This window comes from Coregonus clupeaformis, chromosome 36 (assembly GCF_020615455.1).
Source record: "Coregonus clupeaformis isolate EN_2021a chromosome 36, ASM2061545v1, whole genome shotgun sequence".
NCBI lineage: Eukaryota > Metazoa > Chordata > Actinopteri > Salmoniformes > Salmonidae > Coregonus > Coregonus clupeaformis.
This window is the reverse complement of record NC_059227.1, coordinates 18,332,644-18,354,535: the sequence shown is the minus strand read 5'-3', so window position 1 is coordinate 18,354,535 and position 21,892 is coordinate 18,332,644. Positions and strand designations below refer to the sequence as shown.

At 42.1% G+C, this 21,892-nt stretch overlaps 1 protein-coding gene and 1 pseudogene across 1 annotated transcript; both read right to left on the bottom strand.

Moving 5' to 3' along the window:
• Positions 1–6,306: 6,306 nt before the first annotated feature.
• LOC121552698 (12-(S)-hydroxy-5,8,10,14-eicosatetraenoic acid receptor-like) lies at positions 6,307–7,689 on the bottom strand. The gene has a single exon (XM_041865706.1). The coding sequence runs from the start codon at positions 7,520–7,522 to the stop codon at positions 6,509–6,511; it is 1,014 nt and encodes a 337-aa protein (XP_041721640.1). The 5' UTR covers positions 7,523–7,689; the 3' UTR covers positions 6,307–6,508.
• A 12,780-nt stretch (positions 7,690–20,469) lies between these two features.
• On the bottom strand, positions 20,470–21,653 carry LOC121552148 (annotated as a pseudogene).
• Positions 21,654–21,892: the final 239 nt, after the last annotated feature.

The following is a 21,892-nucleotide window of genomic DNA, read 5'->3' as shown; positions in this document are numbered from 1 at the left end:
AAACATCGAACGGTGGCAGCTAGTACTCCGGAGACGACGACCGCCGAAGCCTGCCCGAACAAGGAGAAGGAGCCGCCTCGGCCGAAACCGTGACACGGACTCACAAAACACAAATACTGTGTTTGTAAATGATGTCTGAGTGTTGGAGTGTGCCCGTCTGTCCGTAATAAAAAATAGTTAGAAAATCGTGCCGTCTGGTTTGCTTAATATAAGGAATTTGATGTATAGCATTATGATGAGGTGGTGTTGAAGGAGTCAGGCGCAGGAGGGTAAATCACAGAATAACAGGCTTTAATACGCAAAATACAGGTTTACGCAGAAATCCGTCAAACACACTCCAGGGCACAAAACAGGTGCACTGGAAAATACAAGGCACATGGGAAAATACTCCCGTCGATACAAAATACACGAGCTCCACCGAGCTTCACTAACCTCCACAATAAACAATCACCCACACAGACAAGGAAGCAGAGGGAACACTTATACAATGACTAATGAGGGAATAAGGACCAGGTGTGTGTGATTGAAGACAAGACAAATGGAGTGATGATAAATGGATCGGCAGTAGCTAGTAAGCCAGTGACGCGAACGCCGAAACCTGCCCGAACAAGGAGGAGAGGCATCCTCGGTGGTATTTACTTTCACTTTGTACTTTTACTCAAGTATGACAATTGAGTACCTTTTCTACCACTGTACTTAAGTACATTTAAAACCAGATACTTTTAGACTTTTACTCAAGTAGTATTTTACTGGGTAACTTTCACTTTACCTTGAGTCATTTTCTGTTAAGGTATGTTTACTTTTACTCAAGTATGACAATTGCGTACTTTTCCCACCACTGTTGGAATGTGATAGAAAACGAGGCAACGGTATGCTTTAGAACCATGCGGACACCTCCGAGCGGTCGGGTAGGCTGTTTGGAGTGTTTATGCGACTGGATAAATTTTTTTAAATTATAATAATTATTATTATATCCCCCCACTTCTACAACCAAAGTTGCGCCCCTGGGTATAATTGTTCTGAACCCACTATTCGCAAGTCGTAGTTAAATTCTCATCTATGCTTCAGAACCAAAAAGTTGTGTGTCTTGATTATTGACCAATGACCAGTCATCAGCATTGGTGCGCAAAAGCTGGCACACATACAGTGGGGGAAAAAAGTATTTAGTCAGCCACCAATTGTGCAAGTTCTCCCACTTAAAAAGATGAGAGAGACCTGTAATTTTCGTCATAGGTACACGTCAACTATGACAGACAAATAGAGAAAAAAAATTCCAGAAAATCACATTGTAGGATTTTTAATGCATTTATTTGGCTCGATTTCTGGCTCTCACAGACCTGTAACTTCTTCTTTAAGAGGCTCCTCTGTCCTCCACTCGTTACCTGTATTAATGGCACCTGTTTGAACTTGTTATCAGTATAAAAGACACCTGTCCACAACCTCAAACAGTCACACTCCAACCTCCACTATGGCCAAGACCAAAGAGCTGTCAAAGGACACCAGAAACAAAATTGTAGACCTGCACCAGGCTGGGACGACTGAATCTGCAATAGGTAAGCAGCTTGGTTTGAAGAAATCAACTGTGGGAGCAATTATTAGGAAATGGAAGACATACAAGACCACTGATAATCTCCCTCGATCTGGGGCTCCACGCAAGATCTCACCCCGTGGGGTCAAAATGATCACAAGAACGGTGAGCAAAAATCCCAGAACCACACGGGGGGACCTAGTGAATGACCTGCAGAGAGCTGGGACCAAAGTAACAAAGCCTACCATCAGTAACACACTACGCCGCCAGGGACTCAAATCCTGCAGTGCCAGACGTGTCCCTCTGCTTAAGCCAGTACATGTCCAGGCCCGTCTGAAGTTTGCTAGAGTGCATTTGGATGATCCAGAAGAGGATTGGGAGAATGTCATATGGTCAGATGAAACCAAAATAGAACTTTTTGGTAAAAACTCAACTTGTCGTGTTTGGAGGACAAAGAATGCTGAGTTGCATCCAAAGAACACCATACCTACTGTGAAGCATGGGGGTGGAAACATCATGCTTTGGGGCTGTTTTTCTGCAAAGGGACCAGGACGACTGATCCGTGTAAAGGAAAGAATGAATGGGGCCATGTATTGTGAGATTTTGAGTGAAAACCTCCTTCCATCAGCAAGGGCATTGAAGATGAAACGTGGCTGGGTCTTTCAGCATGACAATGATCCCAAACACACCGCCGGGCAACGAAGGAGTGGCTTCGTAAGAAGCATTTCAAGGTCCTGGAGTAGCCTAGCCAGTCTCCAGATCTCAACCCCATAGAAAATCTTTGGAGGGAGTTGAAAGTCTGTGTTGCCCAGCGACAGCCCCAAAACATCACTGCTCTAGAGGAGATCTGCATGGAGGAATGGGCCAAAATACCAGCAACAGTGTGTGAAAACCTTGTGAAGACTTACAGAAAACATTTGACCTGTGTCATTGCCAACAAAGGGTATATAACAAAGTATTGAGAAACTTTTGTTATTGACCAAATACTTATTTTCCACCATAATTTGCAAATAAATTCATTTAAAATCCTACAATGTGATTTTCTGGATTTTTTTCCCTCATTTTGTCTGTCATAGTTGACGTGTACCTATGATGAAAATTACAGAGAACTTGCACAATTGGTGGCTGACTAAATACTTTTTTACCCCACTGTATCCAGATTAGTGATTAGAAAGAACTTGTTTCATTTCCTGCAGTTTTTCCTGGGAAAAAGTTGATCATCCATATAAAATACAATTTAGCAATCTACTAACTCATCTTTGCCAGAACAATAGGCTACCTGGCGATTTGATTGATGATTTTCATATTTCAGATAGGCCTAGTTTGGGTGGTGTAGAGGGTTCTTTGCATAGTTCTGATATTCTCTTACATAAAGGAGAGGTAAGGGGATATTTCTTGTGGTTAGGCGCAGCGTCCTCTTTTCACTTTTCAGAGGTGCAGATGCGTGGGCGTCCTCGTCTGAAAGTGCCTGCAGGGTAACATACTCAGACATGTTTTAACACACACAGGCCTCCTTAGAGGAGGCCTTTATATCAAATATTTCATAACTCATTTCATTAACCATTTAGAGGGGTTGACACTCCAAGTTAACCCCTTCATTCCCCCCTTTGAGGCCACCAGGCCTCAACAAAATATGTGACCTTAAGCATAGTAATTATCATCAACAGAAGGTGCATTAGGCTGCAAGCAGTTCTCAGCAGATTGAGGATAGTAATAATGGTCTGGGGGATGAGGAACATGAAGCAGCAGCATGCCAGGCATAGTCTTACGGATCATACATCTTCCAGCTGCACAGAAAGCGCATTTACAAATCAACAGAACACAAATGGGAGCCAATAAGGGGAACAGTATAGAGAATACTCTGAATCCCATATCCCCTAAGGTATTTTTCAACCAGTCGAGAGAATACCATGAGTCACCTCCGGACGGGGTGTAGGTGATAATGAAATGTGTGAGTATGTGTGTGTGTGTGTGTGACCTGATGATCAGGATAGCAGAGGTAAATCACATGAGCTAAACCCAGGAGTGAGCTTACAAGATGCGTACAGTGGAAAAATACAGCTCGCCTACAGCGGGGTGGGATTTTTCCTCTGACGTGTGCGTATAAAATGATTGTACGACCATTTTGTTGCAGAGCGCTCTCAATGAATAAAGGCTGACCATTGCAGGATTGGGTCTTTGTTTAATTTATTCAAACTAAGAAATTTACAACCTTTTGGGAATTATTCAAAGATTTAAGAAGTAGTTGACTTCAACCATTGAGATAACAACATTCTCGTGACAGTAGGTGTCTGCCAATTTAGTCAATTCATTCAAAATCTCTGTCATATTATCAGAGGAGTCTGGGAGTAGCATGACACATTCAGTAGGTGCAATAGTATTTTATGCTTGGCAGTATCCTCCCCCCTTTGCCAGGATGTAGTCTAATGCCAAACTATGTCTAGCTGTAACAGCTTTCAAATTCTGCACATCAGCAGATAAAAGGGAAAGTCCTGAAATGGTCAGATTGATGTGTGCCTGTATGGAGTAGGTATTGTTATTACTCCAATCTCCTAGTACTTTAATTCCTACCCCTATGAAGAGGGCCAATCCAAACAGTTCTCCTTTACTAAGGCAATACCCATCAGCCAGTCCATTATTAGCCATTGCCCTTTTAACGCGACTGGGATAGTTCCCTGTTGAATTTCGCTTGGCTTATAGTATGGTCTGCAGGGGTATGGTGCTAATTGTATTTGAGTCTGGCCTAAGTAACAGCAACCATACCATGCACTTGGTAACTGCAGATACCCTTTGTCACCACAAATCCACATGAATCCATTAGGTGCTCCCAATCCTGATTCTATGATGGATATGGGTATTTTAGTGATTGCTTCTGAGTAGGTCAATGCACGGTTCACGTCAATTGAGGGTTTTCCGGTGGGTGGCATACCTGCATATTTCCTACAATTATCAGAAAAACCTATGGTTACGTTTCCTTCACTACAGAGGCAGAGTTGGGGCTTAGTGGTGGGTCTTAGATTAGTCAGTACAGGCTCTATCTCGTTTTTTCCAATAGTCAGAGGCAGAAGATGAATGGGGTGCACAGGACAGATGAGACATTATATGATTTAGAGGCATATCTAGCCCTACTGAGCACAATTTCAGCACCTAGTCTAAGACTTGTAATAGAGTCATTACTGGGGCGTATGTTTTTCATCTGGGCACATGGTCTGGTAAGCTGGCCTGTAATTCTCTGAGGGCCAGTAGTGCAGTTGGTTGTCATGGAATACTCTTGAGAGACATACATTTGTATACATCTGGGTTGGTTGGCAGATGTCCTAACTCGCTGGTGAATGTATGAGAGGACACTGCAAAGGTTAGTTCCACTGATAGAGGTACAACGATTGACCCAAACAGTTCATTCTGGCTCAGAGGGTTCTTTAGCACTACTACATACGACCCATTATGTGTAGCCTGTCTACTCAGATTCTGGACCATTTTCACCCACTGGTTGATAGTTTTTAGTTGATTTCTATTCTAAGTGCTATGTTAACTCAAGGAGGAGCTCTTGGTGGATGCTTCCTTTTAACAAGAATACCTATTATTATCCTCGGTCCCTTAGGAATTTAACCTTTTAATAAATCCTCCACCTGAGCCCTATACTACAAATGTAGTTTGAGGAGTTAGCGAGGAAATTTTGGTCAACTCTGAGTTCAACTTGGGATAACCAGTACCACGAAAGTGGCTCAACTTTTAGCCAGGTATGTTTCTATGGCAACGAATCCTTGAGAATTAACCTGCTCCGGGGCAGGCTAACTCAGGGCTCACTACATATATCCTGAATGAAGTGTCTGAGCCGCGAGGTGAGGACCAATTAAATCAGATTCCCTCTCCCTCCCTCTCCCTCCCTCTCACAACTTTGAGGAAGACAACAGATTCAATATTTTATTAATCAAATGTGTTTTTGTGTGTAAAAAAATAGTCATGTTAAAATACCTATCACATTACACATTTAGTAATGGCAGAATGCATTTGAAACTTCACACACAGTAAAACTTTTGTGTGACTTATCGATGAGAGGGGGATAAAAGGTTATCATGCATTAACAAGCACACCAAAGACAGCATTAACGATAAGTAATCCAACAAAGACGGCACTTCTGAAAGCCTATTTCACACCATAGCCTGCTGAATTTGCAAGATAACTTTTCTTTCATTTTGATTTCAGTGCAAATGAAAATGTGGCACTGACTAGCCCATGGATTGATGTTTCAGCATTGTCTCAATGAAGAGTTTGGCAGTCGACTAGTCACGTGCGACATGCATGCGCAGTTACAAGCCTGCTAGAGTTAGTGGCAGGCGGACAAGCAATATCCACCGTCGTAGTCCGGATGAAGCCTGAGCTGGAATGTGAAGCTAACTGAAGCTGGCTAGCTTGAGAAAACCCTGAGTAGATCTAGCTTCAATTGTAGTATACCCCTCTGAAGTCCCTCTGTTTTTCCTCAGCAGGACTACTGTTATCCCCCTCTCTCTCTGGCCAGTGGCTGGGCCTGACGTATGCTCTGGTTGACCTGTTTTTGTTGTAACTACTGCAGTATATGGTATGATAACAGAAACGCTGAGACATTTTTGGATCACCTTCCAATGATAATATCATAGAGGAGAGGTATGTAAAATTGGAATGGAATACAAAGAAACACTGTATAATTATTGGCCTAATCAAAACTAATAATAGCATTAATAACAACAATAAAAACAACAACAACAACAATAACAACAACACATGTTTGGGAGCATAACTTGAGAAGATTATTTATTTGACCCAGACAATTAGTAACAACAGAGTCATTATGAGCTGTTTAACATGATGACATCACTGGTGAAAGAAACCAGATGACTAATGGTAACAGAAACACGTAATGGTTTGGCAAAGTAACATGAATGTCTTATCATGAGAACAGTCGTAATGCAGTAATAAAACAGACATTTTCATATCCTCTTTTTACCTACTATGCAACAGTACATCGTTGTTGCGTTTTGGGTTTGAGTTGTTTCCTGTCGAGATTATGCTCTCAGCTATTTGTGCATCTTCGCTCAGTAGACAGCGGCAATAAGTTGTCAGGTAGAGACTTTTGAACTTAGTGCTGCTTAAGCAGTACAGAATTGGGTCCACTACACAATCCATGTAGGATAAAACCATGAGACCGTCAAAGACTTGAACAACTATATCTTCTGCGCTGGGTAAATTCTCAACTCTCACAATCAACAGAATAATTCTAGCTATGGTACAAGGCAGGAAACAGAAAGAGAAGACCAGCATAACTGAGGTGACCAGAAATGCTGCTCGGCGCAGCTTGGTACTATCCCCTACTGTCTTCTTTTTGAGTCTGTCAACAATGCGGACCGTGCAGTAGACCAACACAAAGAAAGGGATGAGAATCTGGGTGAAAAACACAACCTCTCTCAGAGCGTCAGTGACGTCCTTGACTAGAGTGTCTTCTACCCGCCCATAACTATTACAGCACTCAAAGGACTTCAGCATGGTGGGGATAGTCAGTGGGAGCAGCAGTAGCCAGATGATCAAAGAGATATGAGGAGACCTTTTTAAAGCCTTGGTAAAGTTATTTTTCCCAGGATGAACCACACTGAAGTAGCGATCAACTGAAATCACAGTCAGGAAGGCAATACTGGCACCTCGGTTCAGAAACAGCATGAAGAGCATGGCTTTGCAGGTCCCTCCCTCTGTACTCCGCCTATTCCCGTTAAGGAAATTATACGCCTTCACTGGCAAACAGAATAGCAGAAGAAGGTCAGCCAAGACGAGATTGAACAGGAAAATGTTGTTGCTTTTAGATTTCCAGAACTTCAGCTTGAAGATGAATAGATAAAGCACTGAGAGGTTGAGCGGCAGAGCCAGGATGAATTCCACGATCATCACATAGGCGTAAAATGTGTACAGTGGCAGATTCTCTGCTGTGCAGTTATCACTCCAATGGTCGTTCTCCATAATTTGCATTGTCGAAAGCTGTCCTCTGTACAGTCAGACTCTGTCCGTATTCTTAATGAGAAGGCAAAACAGTCCTCCAAAGTACTCAACTCCTAAGATTTCCTTACTTTACATGAAACGCAGGTCTGTTTGATGGTAGCCAAACATGGTCCTAGCACGTATGCAGACTTGGTGAAACTGAAGGACTGCACTTAAGTGTGGAAGTAATTCCCCCCGGCAGGCAGCATAGCACTTATTCAGAATTGTTGGTTAAGCACCTCCCATGCCTGAGTAGGCGAGTCACCACAGGACAAATAAATAAGCAGCTAAATCCCACAAGAGATTGAGGACATGAGGGCCTCTCACATTAAATCTTCTTCTTGAAAAGGCAGGAGATTTCTTCATGAAAACGTTGGTTTTTATTATAATAAATAGAGCAAGTTAAACAGGCAGATAATAAACGGAGTAAAAGAGGATAAAGTTTAAAACCAGGAGCAAACAAATGTGCAAACTAGTCCTAGTTACCTCTCTTCCTCTGACCAACAAACACTTTAAAGTAACTATCCAGTGTTTCCAGATGTCTATGAAATATGTGCTATAATTAAGTACTATATGAATGAAATAGTTTTCCTTCCAAAAAATGATAATTAAGTATGTTAAAAAGCAGCTTTTCTGTGTTTTGAATGTTGTGGGCATACCCCAACAACAGAATGGTGTGGACGTACACCAGTCATTAAAAATATTAACACGAGTAGACCACTGATTGGCCAGCTCAGCCAATGAGCCAACATGACATCATGTTCATTGAGGAAATGGCAAGCAATTTTTAAACTGTCTTTTTGAGACAGGTTTGAGGTGGGGTTTTGGATTGTTTTCTTCTTCTAATGTTTCCTTGCTTGGGTAGGATTTATGTTTGCTAAAAACCCACTACGTTCTGCTCTGCTTGTGTAGCCAGTGCTTCCTTGCTTGAGTAAGATGGCCAGTGGTAAGAGAAAGTTTAAAGAAGGCAACTTTGAACCTCCGACCGTCCCCTAGAGCATGTGGTTTCACAATGCCTAGGGTGGAAACACGTTCAGGAGGCCTTGGCTCGGACCAGTTCGTGTGACCATTGTCTCCTGCTGGGTTCAAAGTCCATTGGAAGTCGGGCTGACTTTGTGGGGAGTTGATAGTGGTGTCATCCCAGCCGAGTGAGGCTCATTCCGGTTCCGGCAGTGTTCAGAGCAATGTTCCCTCAAATTGTTTTCGCCACCATATGTGTTATTTCATAGTTTTGATGTCTTCACTATTATTGTACAATGTAGAAAATAGTAAAAAAGAAAGAAAACCCCTTGAATGAGTAGGTGTTCTAAAACTTTTGACCTGTAGTGTATTTGCACGAATTGAGTGTGAGATTGTTGATCCAGCATGACTTCTGCCGCCTTCAAAACAACTGGAAACTCAGAACTGGGAAATCTCAGACTTCAGTGTGGACAAGACTACTGATAACTCAGAAAAAAAAAACGAGCTTGGACTGGGAAAATACGTTTTGAACGGTCATCCAACTCAGAATTCCAAGTCAGGAACCCTTCTAGAGCACCGACCTGAAGATCACTGACGTCATGATTCGATCTTGTTTTTTTCCGAGTTCCCAGTTGTCTTGAAAGCACCATAAATCCAGAGAATGCCAGACTTTGATGACAAAGTTTGCCCACAAGAAGGACCGCTACACCACGTTAAAGAATTTGGTCTGTCTCCCCCTCAGAACTTAGCCTATTGTTCTGACTTGGTGGTGTACATGTAGTCTATAGCCTGTTTTAGAGAAATGTCATCATCGAATATTATAAGAGCTTTCATTGTCTTCTTATATGCCCACGTTATTTATCCTAAGGTTCTGACTTGGTGTACAGGGAGAATACTGTAAGATTGGCCCATGTTCTGAATTCTGTCGCTGTACATTTCAAAAGTGCTGAACAAATTATATCGACTACTCCCTCATAATGTTGGAATGATTTAATTGTTTTGCTTACTTTGTGTATTATAATTAGCTCATGTGCTTTTCTTGACGAGGAGGAGATTCTATATAATGTTGTTGGGTCTCTAACCATGTTTGCCAGTGACAATCTCTTCCAATTTGTCACTACTTCCGCCGAGGCTGCCTCCCCTCCTTGTTCGGGCAGGCTTCGGCGTTCGTCGTCACCCGCTTACTAGCCACTGCCGCTCCATATATCATCATTCCATTTGTCTTGTCTTGTCAATTACACACACCTGGTTCATATCCCCTCATTAGCCTGTGTATAAGTGTTCCCTCTGCCCCCTTGTCCTTGTGGGTGATTGTTTTATGTGAAGATGAGTGTAGCGCGGTTGAGCTACCCGTACTTTGTATTGCCGGGGTTATTTCTCCCCGTGTGCCTGTATTGTGTTCCAGTGCACCTGTATTACGCCCTGTGCTGTTGACGCTATCCAGCATTACGCAACTGTGTACTACTGAAAAAACTCTGTATTCGGTGATTTACCCTCCTGCGCCTGACTCCTTCAAATCACACTCTCACACAATTCAACATCCCCCCAAAAAAAAGTTCAGTAATAGACCCATGTAATATGAGTTGATATTGCCAGGGTTGTTTTGTTTGCGCAATGCGCTGTCTGTGCGTCGGTATGTTGTCTATGAAAGTTGATCCTCGTGATTATATTGTCCTTCCTTTTTAGACCACATGGGCCTAATAAAAAAATAAATATGTAGTGGCTTTGCTGGCATGCATCTAAAAATAATTGGTTGAGTTTGCCCCACCAAGATTTACAAGCTAAAATCGCCACTGCTCACACATAATATGCACATACATTTATACTGACTCTACACACACGCACACCCACTCACATATAAACAGAGTAGCAGCATCTTGTCTTATATCCTGTTGCCTAGTCACCTTACCTCTATACATACAGTATCTACCTCCATCACTCCAGTATCCCAGCACATTGTAAATATGGTATTGGAACTGACCCTGTATACAGTATGCTTACTTACTTATTGTGTTCTTCATATTTATTATTTATTGTTTTTATTTCTAGTATTACATCGTTATTGATTATTGCATTGTTGGGTTTTGAGATTGCAAGAAAGGCATTTCACTGTATTGTGCATGTGACATTAAAACTTGAAACTTGGAAGTATTATTTTCAATGATTGTGTCAATCATCAGTTGTATCAAGGTGTCAGTAGCGCTCTTTATCAGCATATACAGTGCCTTGCAAAAGTATTCAACCCCCTTGGCGTTTTTCCTATTTTGTTGCATTACAACCTGTAATTTAAATTGATTTTTATTTGGATTTCATGTAATGGACATACACAAAATAGTCCAAATTGGTGAAGTGAAATGAAAAAAATAACTTGTTTCAAAAAATGCTACAAAATAAATAACGGAAAAGTGGTACATGCATATGTATTCACCCCCTTTGCTATGAAACCCCTAAATAAGATCTGGTGCAACCAATTACCTTCAGAAGTCACATAATTAGTTAAATAAAGTCCACCTGTGTGCAATCTAAGTGTCACATGATCTGTCATATGATCTCAGTATATATACACACCTGTTCTGAAAGGCCCCAGAGTCTGCAACACCACTAAGCAAGGGGCACCACCAAGCAAGCGGCACCATGAAGACCAAGGAGCTCTCCAAACAGGTCAGGGACAAAGTTGTGGAGAGGTGGTCCTCTGTAGCTCAGCTGGTAGAGCACGGCGCTTGTAACGCCAAGGTAGTGGGTTCGATCCCCGGGACCACCCATACACAAAAATGTATGCACGCATGACTGTAACTCGCTTTGGATAAAAGCGTCTGCTAAATGGCATATTATATTATTATTATAAGTACAGATCAAGGTTGGGCTATAAAAAAAAGATCAGAAACTTTGAACATCCCTTGGAGCACCATTAAATCCATTATTAAAAAATGGAAAGAATATGGCACCACAACAAACCTGCCAAGAGAGGGCTGCCCACCAAAACTCAGAGAGCAGGCAAGGAGGGCATTAATCAGAGAGGCAACAAATTGACCAAAGATAACCCTGAAGGAGCTGCAAAGCTCCACAGCGGAGATTGGAGTATCTGTCCATAGGACCACTTTAAGCCATACACTCCACAGAGCTGGGCTTTATGGAAGAGTGGCCAGAAAAAGCCATTGCTTAAAGAAAAAAATAAGCAAACACGTTTGGTGTTCGCCAACAGGCATGTGGGAGACTCCCCAAACATATCGAAGAAGGTACTCTAGTCAGATGAGACTAAAATTGAGCTTTTTGGCCATCAAGGAAAATGCTATGTCTGGCGCAAACCCAACACCTCTCATCACCCCGAGAACAACATCCCCACAGTGAAGAATGGTGGTCGCAGCATCATGCTGTGGGGATGTTTTTCATAGGCGGGGACTGGGAAACTGGTCAGAATTGAAGGAATGATGGATGACGCTAAATACAGGGAAATTCTTGAGGGAAACCCGTTTCAGACTTCCAGAGATTTGAGACTGGGACGGAGGTTCACCTTCCAGCAGGACAATGGCCCTAAGCATACTGCTAAAGCAACACTCGAGTGGTTTAAGGGGAAACATTTAAATGTCTTGGAATGGCCTAGTCAAAGCCCAGATCTCAATCCAATTGAGAATCTGTGGTATGACTTAAAGATTGCTGTACACCAGCAGAACCCATCCAACTTGAAGGAGCTGGAGCAGTTTTGCCTTGAAGAATGGGCAAAATCCCAGTGGCTAGATGTGCCAAGCTTATAGAGACATACCCCAAGAGACATGCAGCTGTAATTGCTGCAAGAGGTGAATAGTTATGCACGCTCAAGTTCTGTTTTTTTTGGTCTTATTTCTTGTTTGTTTCACCCCAAAAAATATTTTGCATGTTGTGTAAGGCAAATGATACAAACCCCCCAAAAATCCATTTTAATTCCAGGTTGTAAGGCAACAAAATAGGAAAAATGCCAAGGGGAGTGAATACTTTCGCAAGCCACTGTATTTCCTCTTACCAAGTCATTTACGGTTTCTATGCCTTTAGTTTTCCATGTGGACCAATTTATCGGTGAATTCTGAAAGGCTATCCAAGGATTGTTCCATAAGGTTGTGTTTTTAGGGAGTGATATTGGTTCTTGTAGAATATGTTAAATTTTCTTACATATTGTTATAGTGTTCTTAACTATGAAGTTGTTAATGTTCGTAGCTTTATCCTTAGCTTGCTTGGTGGTGCCCCTTGCTTAGTGGTGTTGCAGACTCTGGGGCCTTTCAGAACAGGTGTATATATATATATACTGAGATCATGTGACAGATCATGTGACACTTAGATTGCACACAGGTGGACTTTATTTAACTAATTCTGTGACTTCTGAAGGTAATTGGTTGCACCAGATCTTATTTAGGGGCTTCATAGCAAAGGGGGTGAATACATATGCACGCACCACTTTTCCATTATTTATTTTTTAGTATTTTTTGAAACAAGTTATTTTTTTTACTTCACCAATTTGGACTATTTTGTGTATGTCCATTACATGAAATCCAAATAAAAATCAATTTAAATTATAGGTTGTAATGCAACAAAGTAGGAAAAACGCCAAGGGGATGAATACTTTTGCAAGGCACTGTACATTTATTTTCATGACAGAATTAAAAAGTAATTTTGGACTGACCAATGTAGATAGTTTCAAATACATAAAAAATTACATATCATGGAATTTCGATTTGAAGTCTTTTGGACATCAGAGCAAACTTGAGGGAATCTTATTTGAGTCAGAAAAGGATGTTTATATGATAGAGAAGACATACAAAACCTTGCAGAGAGCATATCTAACTGAAAATCTCTTAGAAAAAAAGGAACTATTGGAACCAAGATTTAAAAATAACTGATGTTGGCACAAGATGTACGCTTAATGCAGTATAAACTAATGTATAAATGTATTATAGAAGAGACAAAATTCACAAATTCTACAGCACAACGGCAAAAACTAATAATGACTCAATAATCCATGATTTCTGGGAATTGTACAAAGTCCAAAAGTTATTGACGGATTCAGAAAGTTGGCTGTCAGAAGTATTACAATGTAAACGTACTTTTAATCTCTCTATCTGCATATTTCAAGACATGGCATATGGGGGTGTAGTGAGAAACCCAATGGGCTGGACGATTCTCTTCTCATCACTCATCTTGAAAAAATTTACACAAAAAACGTGGAAATGAATCAATCTGCCATCATAAACACAATGGAAAAATTTATGATTTATTATTGAAATATTGAAATAGCATGGGCGAACGAGAAACTAATTGGTACAATTGAAGGCCAAGTGGCAAACAATAATGCAGGCACTTGGGATGGGGGTGTGAGCATGCGGGCCTGGGCAGACGAGATGTAGTCAGTTGTTTGTGTGCATCTAGGTTGTTGTTCCTATACATTTGTATCTGGTGTGAACAAATATATTTAAAAAAATATAATGAAAAAAAATATATAATAAAATAAATAGATGAAACAAGCACAGTTAAAATCCAAACTGGACAAAATGTATTTAAAACTGCATGTGGCGCTTTCACATGTCATCAAGGCTAAACATATTGAATATTGCAAACAGAAATGTACAGTAGCCTAATGTCCATTATTAACAATTTAGACTAACGGATGTTCTTTGTATCTATTCCTCATTAGAAGCATAGAATAAGAGGGCTACTGTTTGTAATTTGATAAGTTGCGTCAATTCAAATCTGGTATTTGTGAACAAAAGAGGTCATTACACAGTCTCCAAGTTAGTCTAGTATTTATTAATGCAAATGCTTAAATGGTAAGTATGAGAGTTCGTATACGGGCTCACTGAAATACCACACAGGGCAGACAGAGAACTGGTCCATTGTTCTAAGTTCTTCCCTAAATACTCTGACAGAGATAGTTCACGCTCCCTGCTGGCCTATCAGAGTAGAGACTGAGCGTGGTTTAGACTTACTCAGTCTATCGTTGGCGCACAGGCTGGTCCCAGTCCCTTGGCGCTTCACTGTTGCCAGGTGTTGGTTGTTCTGCACTCGTCCAGAGAGTCAGCCCCCATAGACACAGTTCCCCTGTACTCTTTGTACCTACGTCCTTGGACGGTTCACAAAGAGGCAGTGTTCGTGTATGTGAGACACAAGTTATTATCTCCCCCTACTCCCTAACAGCTCCTCACATTAATCACAGCTTGTTAGGTTAAACAATTTATATCAGTACAGTACAAACCTTTTATGTTTAATCATCAATGCATTCTTTCTAAGCTAGGCATCACATCTAGTTATAAGAAAATTATTTCCCACAAATTCTGTGACTTGATTCTTTCTTTAGCCTTATTACAGCTATCACACCAATGCTCAAAGCACAAGGGATTGTGGACCTGCCTCCATAAGTAAGTTCTCTGTTCTGTGCTTACTATACATACATACATAATTTATGAATTTCATTCACAACAGAGGGCCTCTCATCACATTCAGGCAGTTCTGAGGACACCTGTCAGACAGATGACCGCCTCTTAAAATAGAGTGGGAGCAATAGGGATCAGGTACTTACAGTATTTATGTCTGTAACATGGTAATCAGATAGCATCAGATGTATTGTAACACAATACTACATGTAACAAACAACCACTGTGAAATACCCTTCTAATTATTGCTGTCTTCAGGGTTTGGGTCGTCAGTGGAAAAGGAGACATTTTACATTTACATTTTTAGTCATTTAGCAGACGCTCTTATCCAGAGCGACTTACAGGAGCAATTAGGGTTAAGTGCCTTGCTCAAGGGCACATCGACAGAATTTTCACCTAGTCGGCTCGGGTATTAGAACCAGCGACCTTTCGGTTACTGGTACAACGCTCTTAACCACTAAGCTACCCGCTGCCCCAGACGGAGGTGAAAGGTCGACACAGCAGGAGCGCCACACCCGACGGCGACAGACACCATCTGTCAGCAAATACTGCTCCTCAGAGAAGAGAACACAGAGTAATTAAGTGAAACCTTAGTTTACCTGGACTCTTAGCCTAGAAGAGGAACTGTTGTGTATACTCATGTTTATGAGCTAGTTCCTTGAGCAAGGTATTGGACCATTCTTAAACTTTTCCTATCCCTTTAATTTGTTATTGCAGGAACCACGTCAGAATCCAGGAGGAATGAGGGGTAACTCCATCCACACAACAAGCAAGGGCATAAACAATGACGTGTGTAAAGAAATACACTATCCAGTTGGTAAGGTAGGAACGTTCCCCTATGTTATTATTTCTTTGAGTACTTGTATGAAGTATATAATTTTCTGCCCTCTCATTGAAGTTACTTTTAAGCAATTCCGAGTATGCCACAGTGTTACTACTCACAGTGCAACAACATAATAATGCACCGACATGCCATGATATTGCTCTGAAACATAGATAGAACAACTTCTCTCCAATGGCTGGCGTGTTATCACATTCCGCAATGGAACTAGAAAAGAGATCAATGCTGACCAGAACTCAGTAACAGTCACATTCTTCAATGGAGATGTCAAACACATACTGGCGGATGGGAAAGTTGTGAGTCCTATGTCGTCTTGAGGACTATGCCAGTATTTAAACTGTAAGGAATGCTTTAAAGCTGGAATCCTTAATGGTGAAACAGCCACGTCCGTTTGGGATATTACAACAACAAAGAAGTTACTGCAAACAACAAACACTTTTTTTTCAGCAGAATATGTATTGCCATTTTTTTACCACGCAGCCAGACACTTCTCTTCTCCGTTTCATCAACAAAACTAAAACAATAACAAAGGAGCTGGGGGTATACAGTGGCGCTGTTTCCCCAAATGCGGATTAGATCTTTAAAGAGATGTGCATTTTCATAACTTGTACCCATACCACATACCCAACTGGTTTGGAGGTCCTGTAATTTCCAAACAACCAGATGGATAATATTTTTTAAGAAAGCTCTAATCTGATAGACATTTTCAGAGTGACCAGGTATAGACACAAATACCACAAAATGTATTAATTTGTTTTCTGTAGAGATACACCACCCTGATGGAAAGAGGGGGAGTACCTCTATCCTGATGGCAGAGAGGAGAGCATCTTCCCAGATGGAACAGTGGTCAATGTGATGTGGTGGTGTTGAAGGAGTCAGGTGCAGGAGGGTAAATCACAGAAAAAGAAGAAGCTTTAATCCGCAAAATACAGGTTTACGCAGAACTGCGTCAAACACACTCCAGGGCACAAAACAGGTGCACTGGAAAATACAAGGCACACGAGAAAATACTCCCGTCGAACAAAATACACGAGCTCCACCGAGCTTCACTAACCTTCACAATAAACAATCACCCACAAGGACAAGGGGGCAGAGGGAACACTTATACACTGACTAATTAGGGGATTAGAACCAGGTGTGTGTGATAACGAGACAAGACAATTGTGATGATGATTGGGGCGGCAGTGGTTAGTACTCCGGTGACGACGAATGCCGAAGCCTGCACGAACAAGGAGGGGAGGCAGGCTCGGCCGAAGTCAGTCAAGTTCTCAGAGTAAGACACACATACTTAGCTCTATTTTATGTACGGTAAAAGTCTTAACAGCTGCTGCATTTTTGTACACTGAACCAAAATCTAAACTCAAGTGTTGGTCCCATGTTTTGTTAGCTGAAATAAAATATCCCTGAAAATTTCCATTTGCACAAAAAGCTTATTTCTCTCAAATTTTGTGCACACATTTCTTTACATCCCTGTTAGTGAGCATTTCTACTTTGCCAAGATAATCTATCAAGAAGCTGATTAAACAGCATGAACATTACACAGGTGCACCTTGTGCTGGGGACAATAAAAGGCCACTCTAAAATGTGAAGTTTTATTACACTACCCAATGCAACAGATGTCTCAAGTTTTGCGGGAGCGTGCAATTGGCATGCTGACTGCAGGAATGTCCACCAGAGCTGTTGCCAGAGAATTGAATGTTAATTTCTCTATCATAAGCCGCCTCCAACATAATTTTAGAGAATTTGGCAGTACGTCCAACCGGCCTCACAACCGCAGACCACATGTATGGCGTCATGTGGGCGAGCGGTTTGCTGATGTCAACGTTGTGAATAGAGTGCCCCATTGTGGCAGTAGGGTTATGGTACCGGCAGGCATAAGCTACGGACAATGAACACAATTGCATTTTACCGATGGCAATTTGAATGCACAGAGATACCGTGATGAGATCCTGAGGCCCATTGTCATGCCATTCATCCACTGCCATCACCTCATGTTTCAGCATGATAATGCAGAGTCCCCATGTCGCAAGGATCTGTACACAATTCTTGGAAGCTGAAAATGTCCCAGTTCTTCCATGGCCAGACATGTCACTCATTGAGCATGTTTGGGATGCTCTGGATTGACGTGCACGACAGCGTGTTCCAGTTCCCGCCAATATTGACTGATTTTCTTATATGAACTGTAACTCTTTGAAATCGTTGAAATTGTTGCATGTTGTGTTTCAATTTTTGTTCAGTATATTTTGTGTGTGTGTGGGGGGAGAAAACAGTGGAGTTCAACAATGGCCAAAGAGAGATCCATACGTCCCGCTAAAAGCGGAAGGAATACCCTGATGGAACAGTGAAGACAGTGTATTCCAATGAAAGGCAAAAGACAATGTTCCCTTCAGGCAGAGTTCGCATTAAGGACAAGGATGGCCTTATCATAATAGACAAGAAATGAGGATCAGCTGTTTATATTTCTTTTTCAAACCTTTATACCAAATGATCAGTGCTACATAATGTTTAACTATAGCTATTTCCCTGTGGAATATTTGATGTTTTTCTAAGTGCATTTGTGTAAACCAATATGTTTAAGTTCTGTATGTTTATAATCCATAAATCATTATTGTACAGGAAATATGTAACACTAGTCAATACATTACATTTGCAGTCAAACTATTTTGTAGAGATCTATGAATGTCCGTACTTCTCTCTTTAAGGAATGGATTTCTTATTTTGCAACATGGCAATTATATAACCTTCTTGACCTCTTCGTTTGTGTCAGCAGGATTCTTAGGTTGCACAGAATGGCAGATTATTCATGAGGTCCCCACATATACTGTAGGGTAGGGCTAATAACCTACTGACCTGACCTGATAACAACTAGTATGACTTTAGCTCCTGTGGTTTAACATGGCCCAGCTGAAGAAGAAATCAGGGACTTAATGAGTTACTTGTAGTCCATTTATGTCACGGTTTCGGCCGAGGCTGCTCCTCCTCCTTGCTCGGGCAGGCTTCGGCGGTCGTCGTCCCCGGAGTACTAGCTGCCACCGTTGTATGTTATCGATGCCGGAAGCTGGGTCGGCGGTTTGTGGGGCCTTTTAAAGTCCTGAGGAGACTGAACGAGGTGTGTTACAGGTTACAACTGCCTATTGATTATCACGTTAACCCCTCGTTCCATGTGTCTCTTCTCAGGCCGGTGGTAGCTGGTCCACTCCAGGACTGTGAGATAGGAGAGACTCCTCCGCCCCCACTGGACATCGAGGGGGCTCCGGCGTACACAGTTCGGTCCATCTTGGATTCGAGATGTCGGATGGGGGGTCTCCAATATCTCGTGGAGTGGGAGGGGTACGGCCCGGAGGAACGGTGCTGGGTGCCGAGGAGGGACATATTAGACCCGTCTCTCCTGACTGAGTTCCACCGTGGTCATTCCACGCGCCCTGCTCCGCGTCCTCCTGGTCGTCCCCGAGGCCGGGGTCGGTGCACGGCTGGAGCCGCGCGTCAAGGGGGGGGTACTGTCACGGTTTCGGCCGAGGCTGCTCCTCCTCCTTGCTCGGGCAGGCTTCGGCGGTCGTCGTCCCCGGAGTACTAGCTGCCACCATTGTATGTTATCGATGTTTGTTTGGTTTTATCTTATTTGTACACCTGTTTCCGTTTAGTGTTAATTATGTTTCCTATAAGTTCTCGTTTTGTTAGTCGTGTGTTGTGTGTAATTGTTCCGCCTGTCAGCAGGTGCTGTATTTTGTTTTGCTCCTGTGTGTGGAGAGTTGTCGCACTTGTTTGCGCACTTATTGTAATTTTGGTGTTTACGCACGGTTTGCGTAATCGCTCGCCTCCGGGCTCTTTGAGGCCCGTTAGTTTATTTGTGTCGTCTACTAAAGTCTGTTGGACGAAGCTTCTGTGTCCTGCGCCTGATTCCTGCACCACATCCACATTCAGCCATCTGACAATTTAGAAACAGTTATACTGTTTCACAAGCAATTATCTAATGAAGAATGGGACTGTAGTTTAACATGTAACCACTGCCATTTGTATTCATTTATGTTCTATTAGATATACTGTAGATACAAAAGAGGTTAATTGGAAATTGTGGACAAATGACAAGGTTGCTTTTCCATATCATGTGATTTTTTTTATATTGTGTATAATTTAGTTTTTTTACACTAATGTTCAAAATAAATTAAAAATACATTATTACAAAAGCTTTATTACAAAAATGTCCAGTTGCTCAGTTAGTGGCACTCACTAAGAAGAGGTGGTCACCAAAACAGAGACCCAAACTTATTTTTTTCTTCAATCTATCAAAATCATCTTTCCTCCCTCTCATCTCTTTGTAGCTACAACCTGATGCTAGCTGGCTGATGAGCTTGTGAACCTCGTGGACTGCAGTCTTAACGTTGAGCTTGTCCCGCGATGCCTTCAGAGTGACCTCATTGAAATGAAACGTTGGTATGATATCTCCCACACAGAGTGGTGGGGTGCTCTTGTCTTGGCTTTTAGGGTCCCATGGGAATTTAGGAGTATTGTACTATTGCATGTGAATGGGAGGTAGCTTACAGTAGGCCACTGCTGGTTTCCTTGAAGTCTGATGCAGTCTATCAAGTGTTGACAGGTCTCTGTCTCTATGTCTGTAACCTCAGACCACTGGATGGCCTCTGTCATCTGTGAGAGCACCAGATGTGTCTTTCTGTTTCCAGTTACAGTTGCAGTCTTTGAATGTGGGATGAGTATCGGATTCAGAGCCGAGCCTTTGGTGTCTCTTATTCATTTCTTTTCAGAGCGTAGAGTGGACGCTGTGACGTCTCTTGTTTGCTGGCAGGGTGCTCACACATAGACTTGGAGCGCAGCAGCACTGGGGACTGCAGAGACTGGCTGCCTAGATAGCAGGGGCATTTGTACTTTTGTTTGAGATATCCTCTCTGTCTAAGGATGTCCTAGCAGTTAATCAGATGAACCAGGTCATTGAGAAGTCCTTTCTTTACTGTCACGTCTGCTTGGCAGTCGAGGTTGAGAGCAGGGCTGTAGTTAACCTCTAGTAGCCATGGCTTATATTTGGCACCAACGAGCTCAACACTGTTGGAACTGGAAGCTATGGAGGGGACTATGGTGAGAAAAGTTAGTGTGACAGTGTTGTTGAGCTTTTGTTCATTGATACCTTGGCTATGAAGAAAGCAGCGGAATTTACTTATAGTCCACTTTCATCTTTATCCCACTCTCTCTTTGTCGGTTGTGTAGAAGGGCCAAATGTATTGATCAGGTGAGAATAAAGGTTGTACAAAAATGACAAATTGTACTTCTCAGTCGCAAAGCGTACCAATCCCTCCTGATGCATGTAAATGGTGAAAGGCTGAAAATTCTTCACACAAACTTAGATTCAAAGGTCAAATTTGTACCCTGAGATGAGGAGAGGATTGCTGATGTATCTCTAAACTATCACTGAGGAGTCATACACCAAGTCTTTGATGTCCTCAAAGATAAAGATGCACCTGCCTCTTGATAGATCCACTGGCTTGCAGATCCAATACCCTGCCCTGCCTCCATTCTTCAAACGATGCTTGGTGTACTGTACCAGAAACCTGGTGGTATCATTGGGGAGGATGAAAGCAGTCGGGCTGAAGTCGTAAAGACCCGAGCCGAACGTCCTCCTCATCCTCTTCAGGTTTCTAGCCAGGCAATCCTTGCAGGTGATGCCCACTGTCTTTGGGTGTTGGTTGAGTCTCTGCCAGGGCAAAATGTTCTCATAGTCTGAGTTTGCGAAAGGCTGAGGCGCGCAAGTAGAGGTTGCAGTCTCATCATACTCCTCCCTGCCGCTCTCCAGCAGCACCTCTCTCACCAAGTCTAGGTCTCCCTCCTGTAGCTGGAACACCAGGGGTGTGGGGCTGGGGACACACACCCATGGGCAAATAAGCCGTTTGGCAATTCTAGCAAATGCCAGAAGGACCATATTTTATTGCTGTGGGCTGGTCCAAAAAAAATTATAAATACACTACCGGTCAAAAGTTTTAGAACACCTACTCATTCAAGGGCTTTTCTTTATTTTCTACATTGTAGAATAATAGTGAAGACATCAAACTATGAAATAACACATATGGAATCATGTAGTAACCCAAAAAGTGTTAAACAAATCAAAATATATTTTATATTCTTCAAAGTAGCCACCCTTTGCCTTGATGACAGCTTTGC

Coding starts and splice junctions, on each gene's coding strand:
- LOC121552698 (XM_041865706.1), bottom strand. CDS start 7,522: ATGCAAATTATGGAGAACGACCATTGGAGTGATAACTGCACAGCAGAG.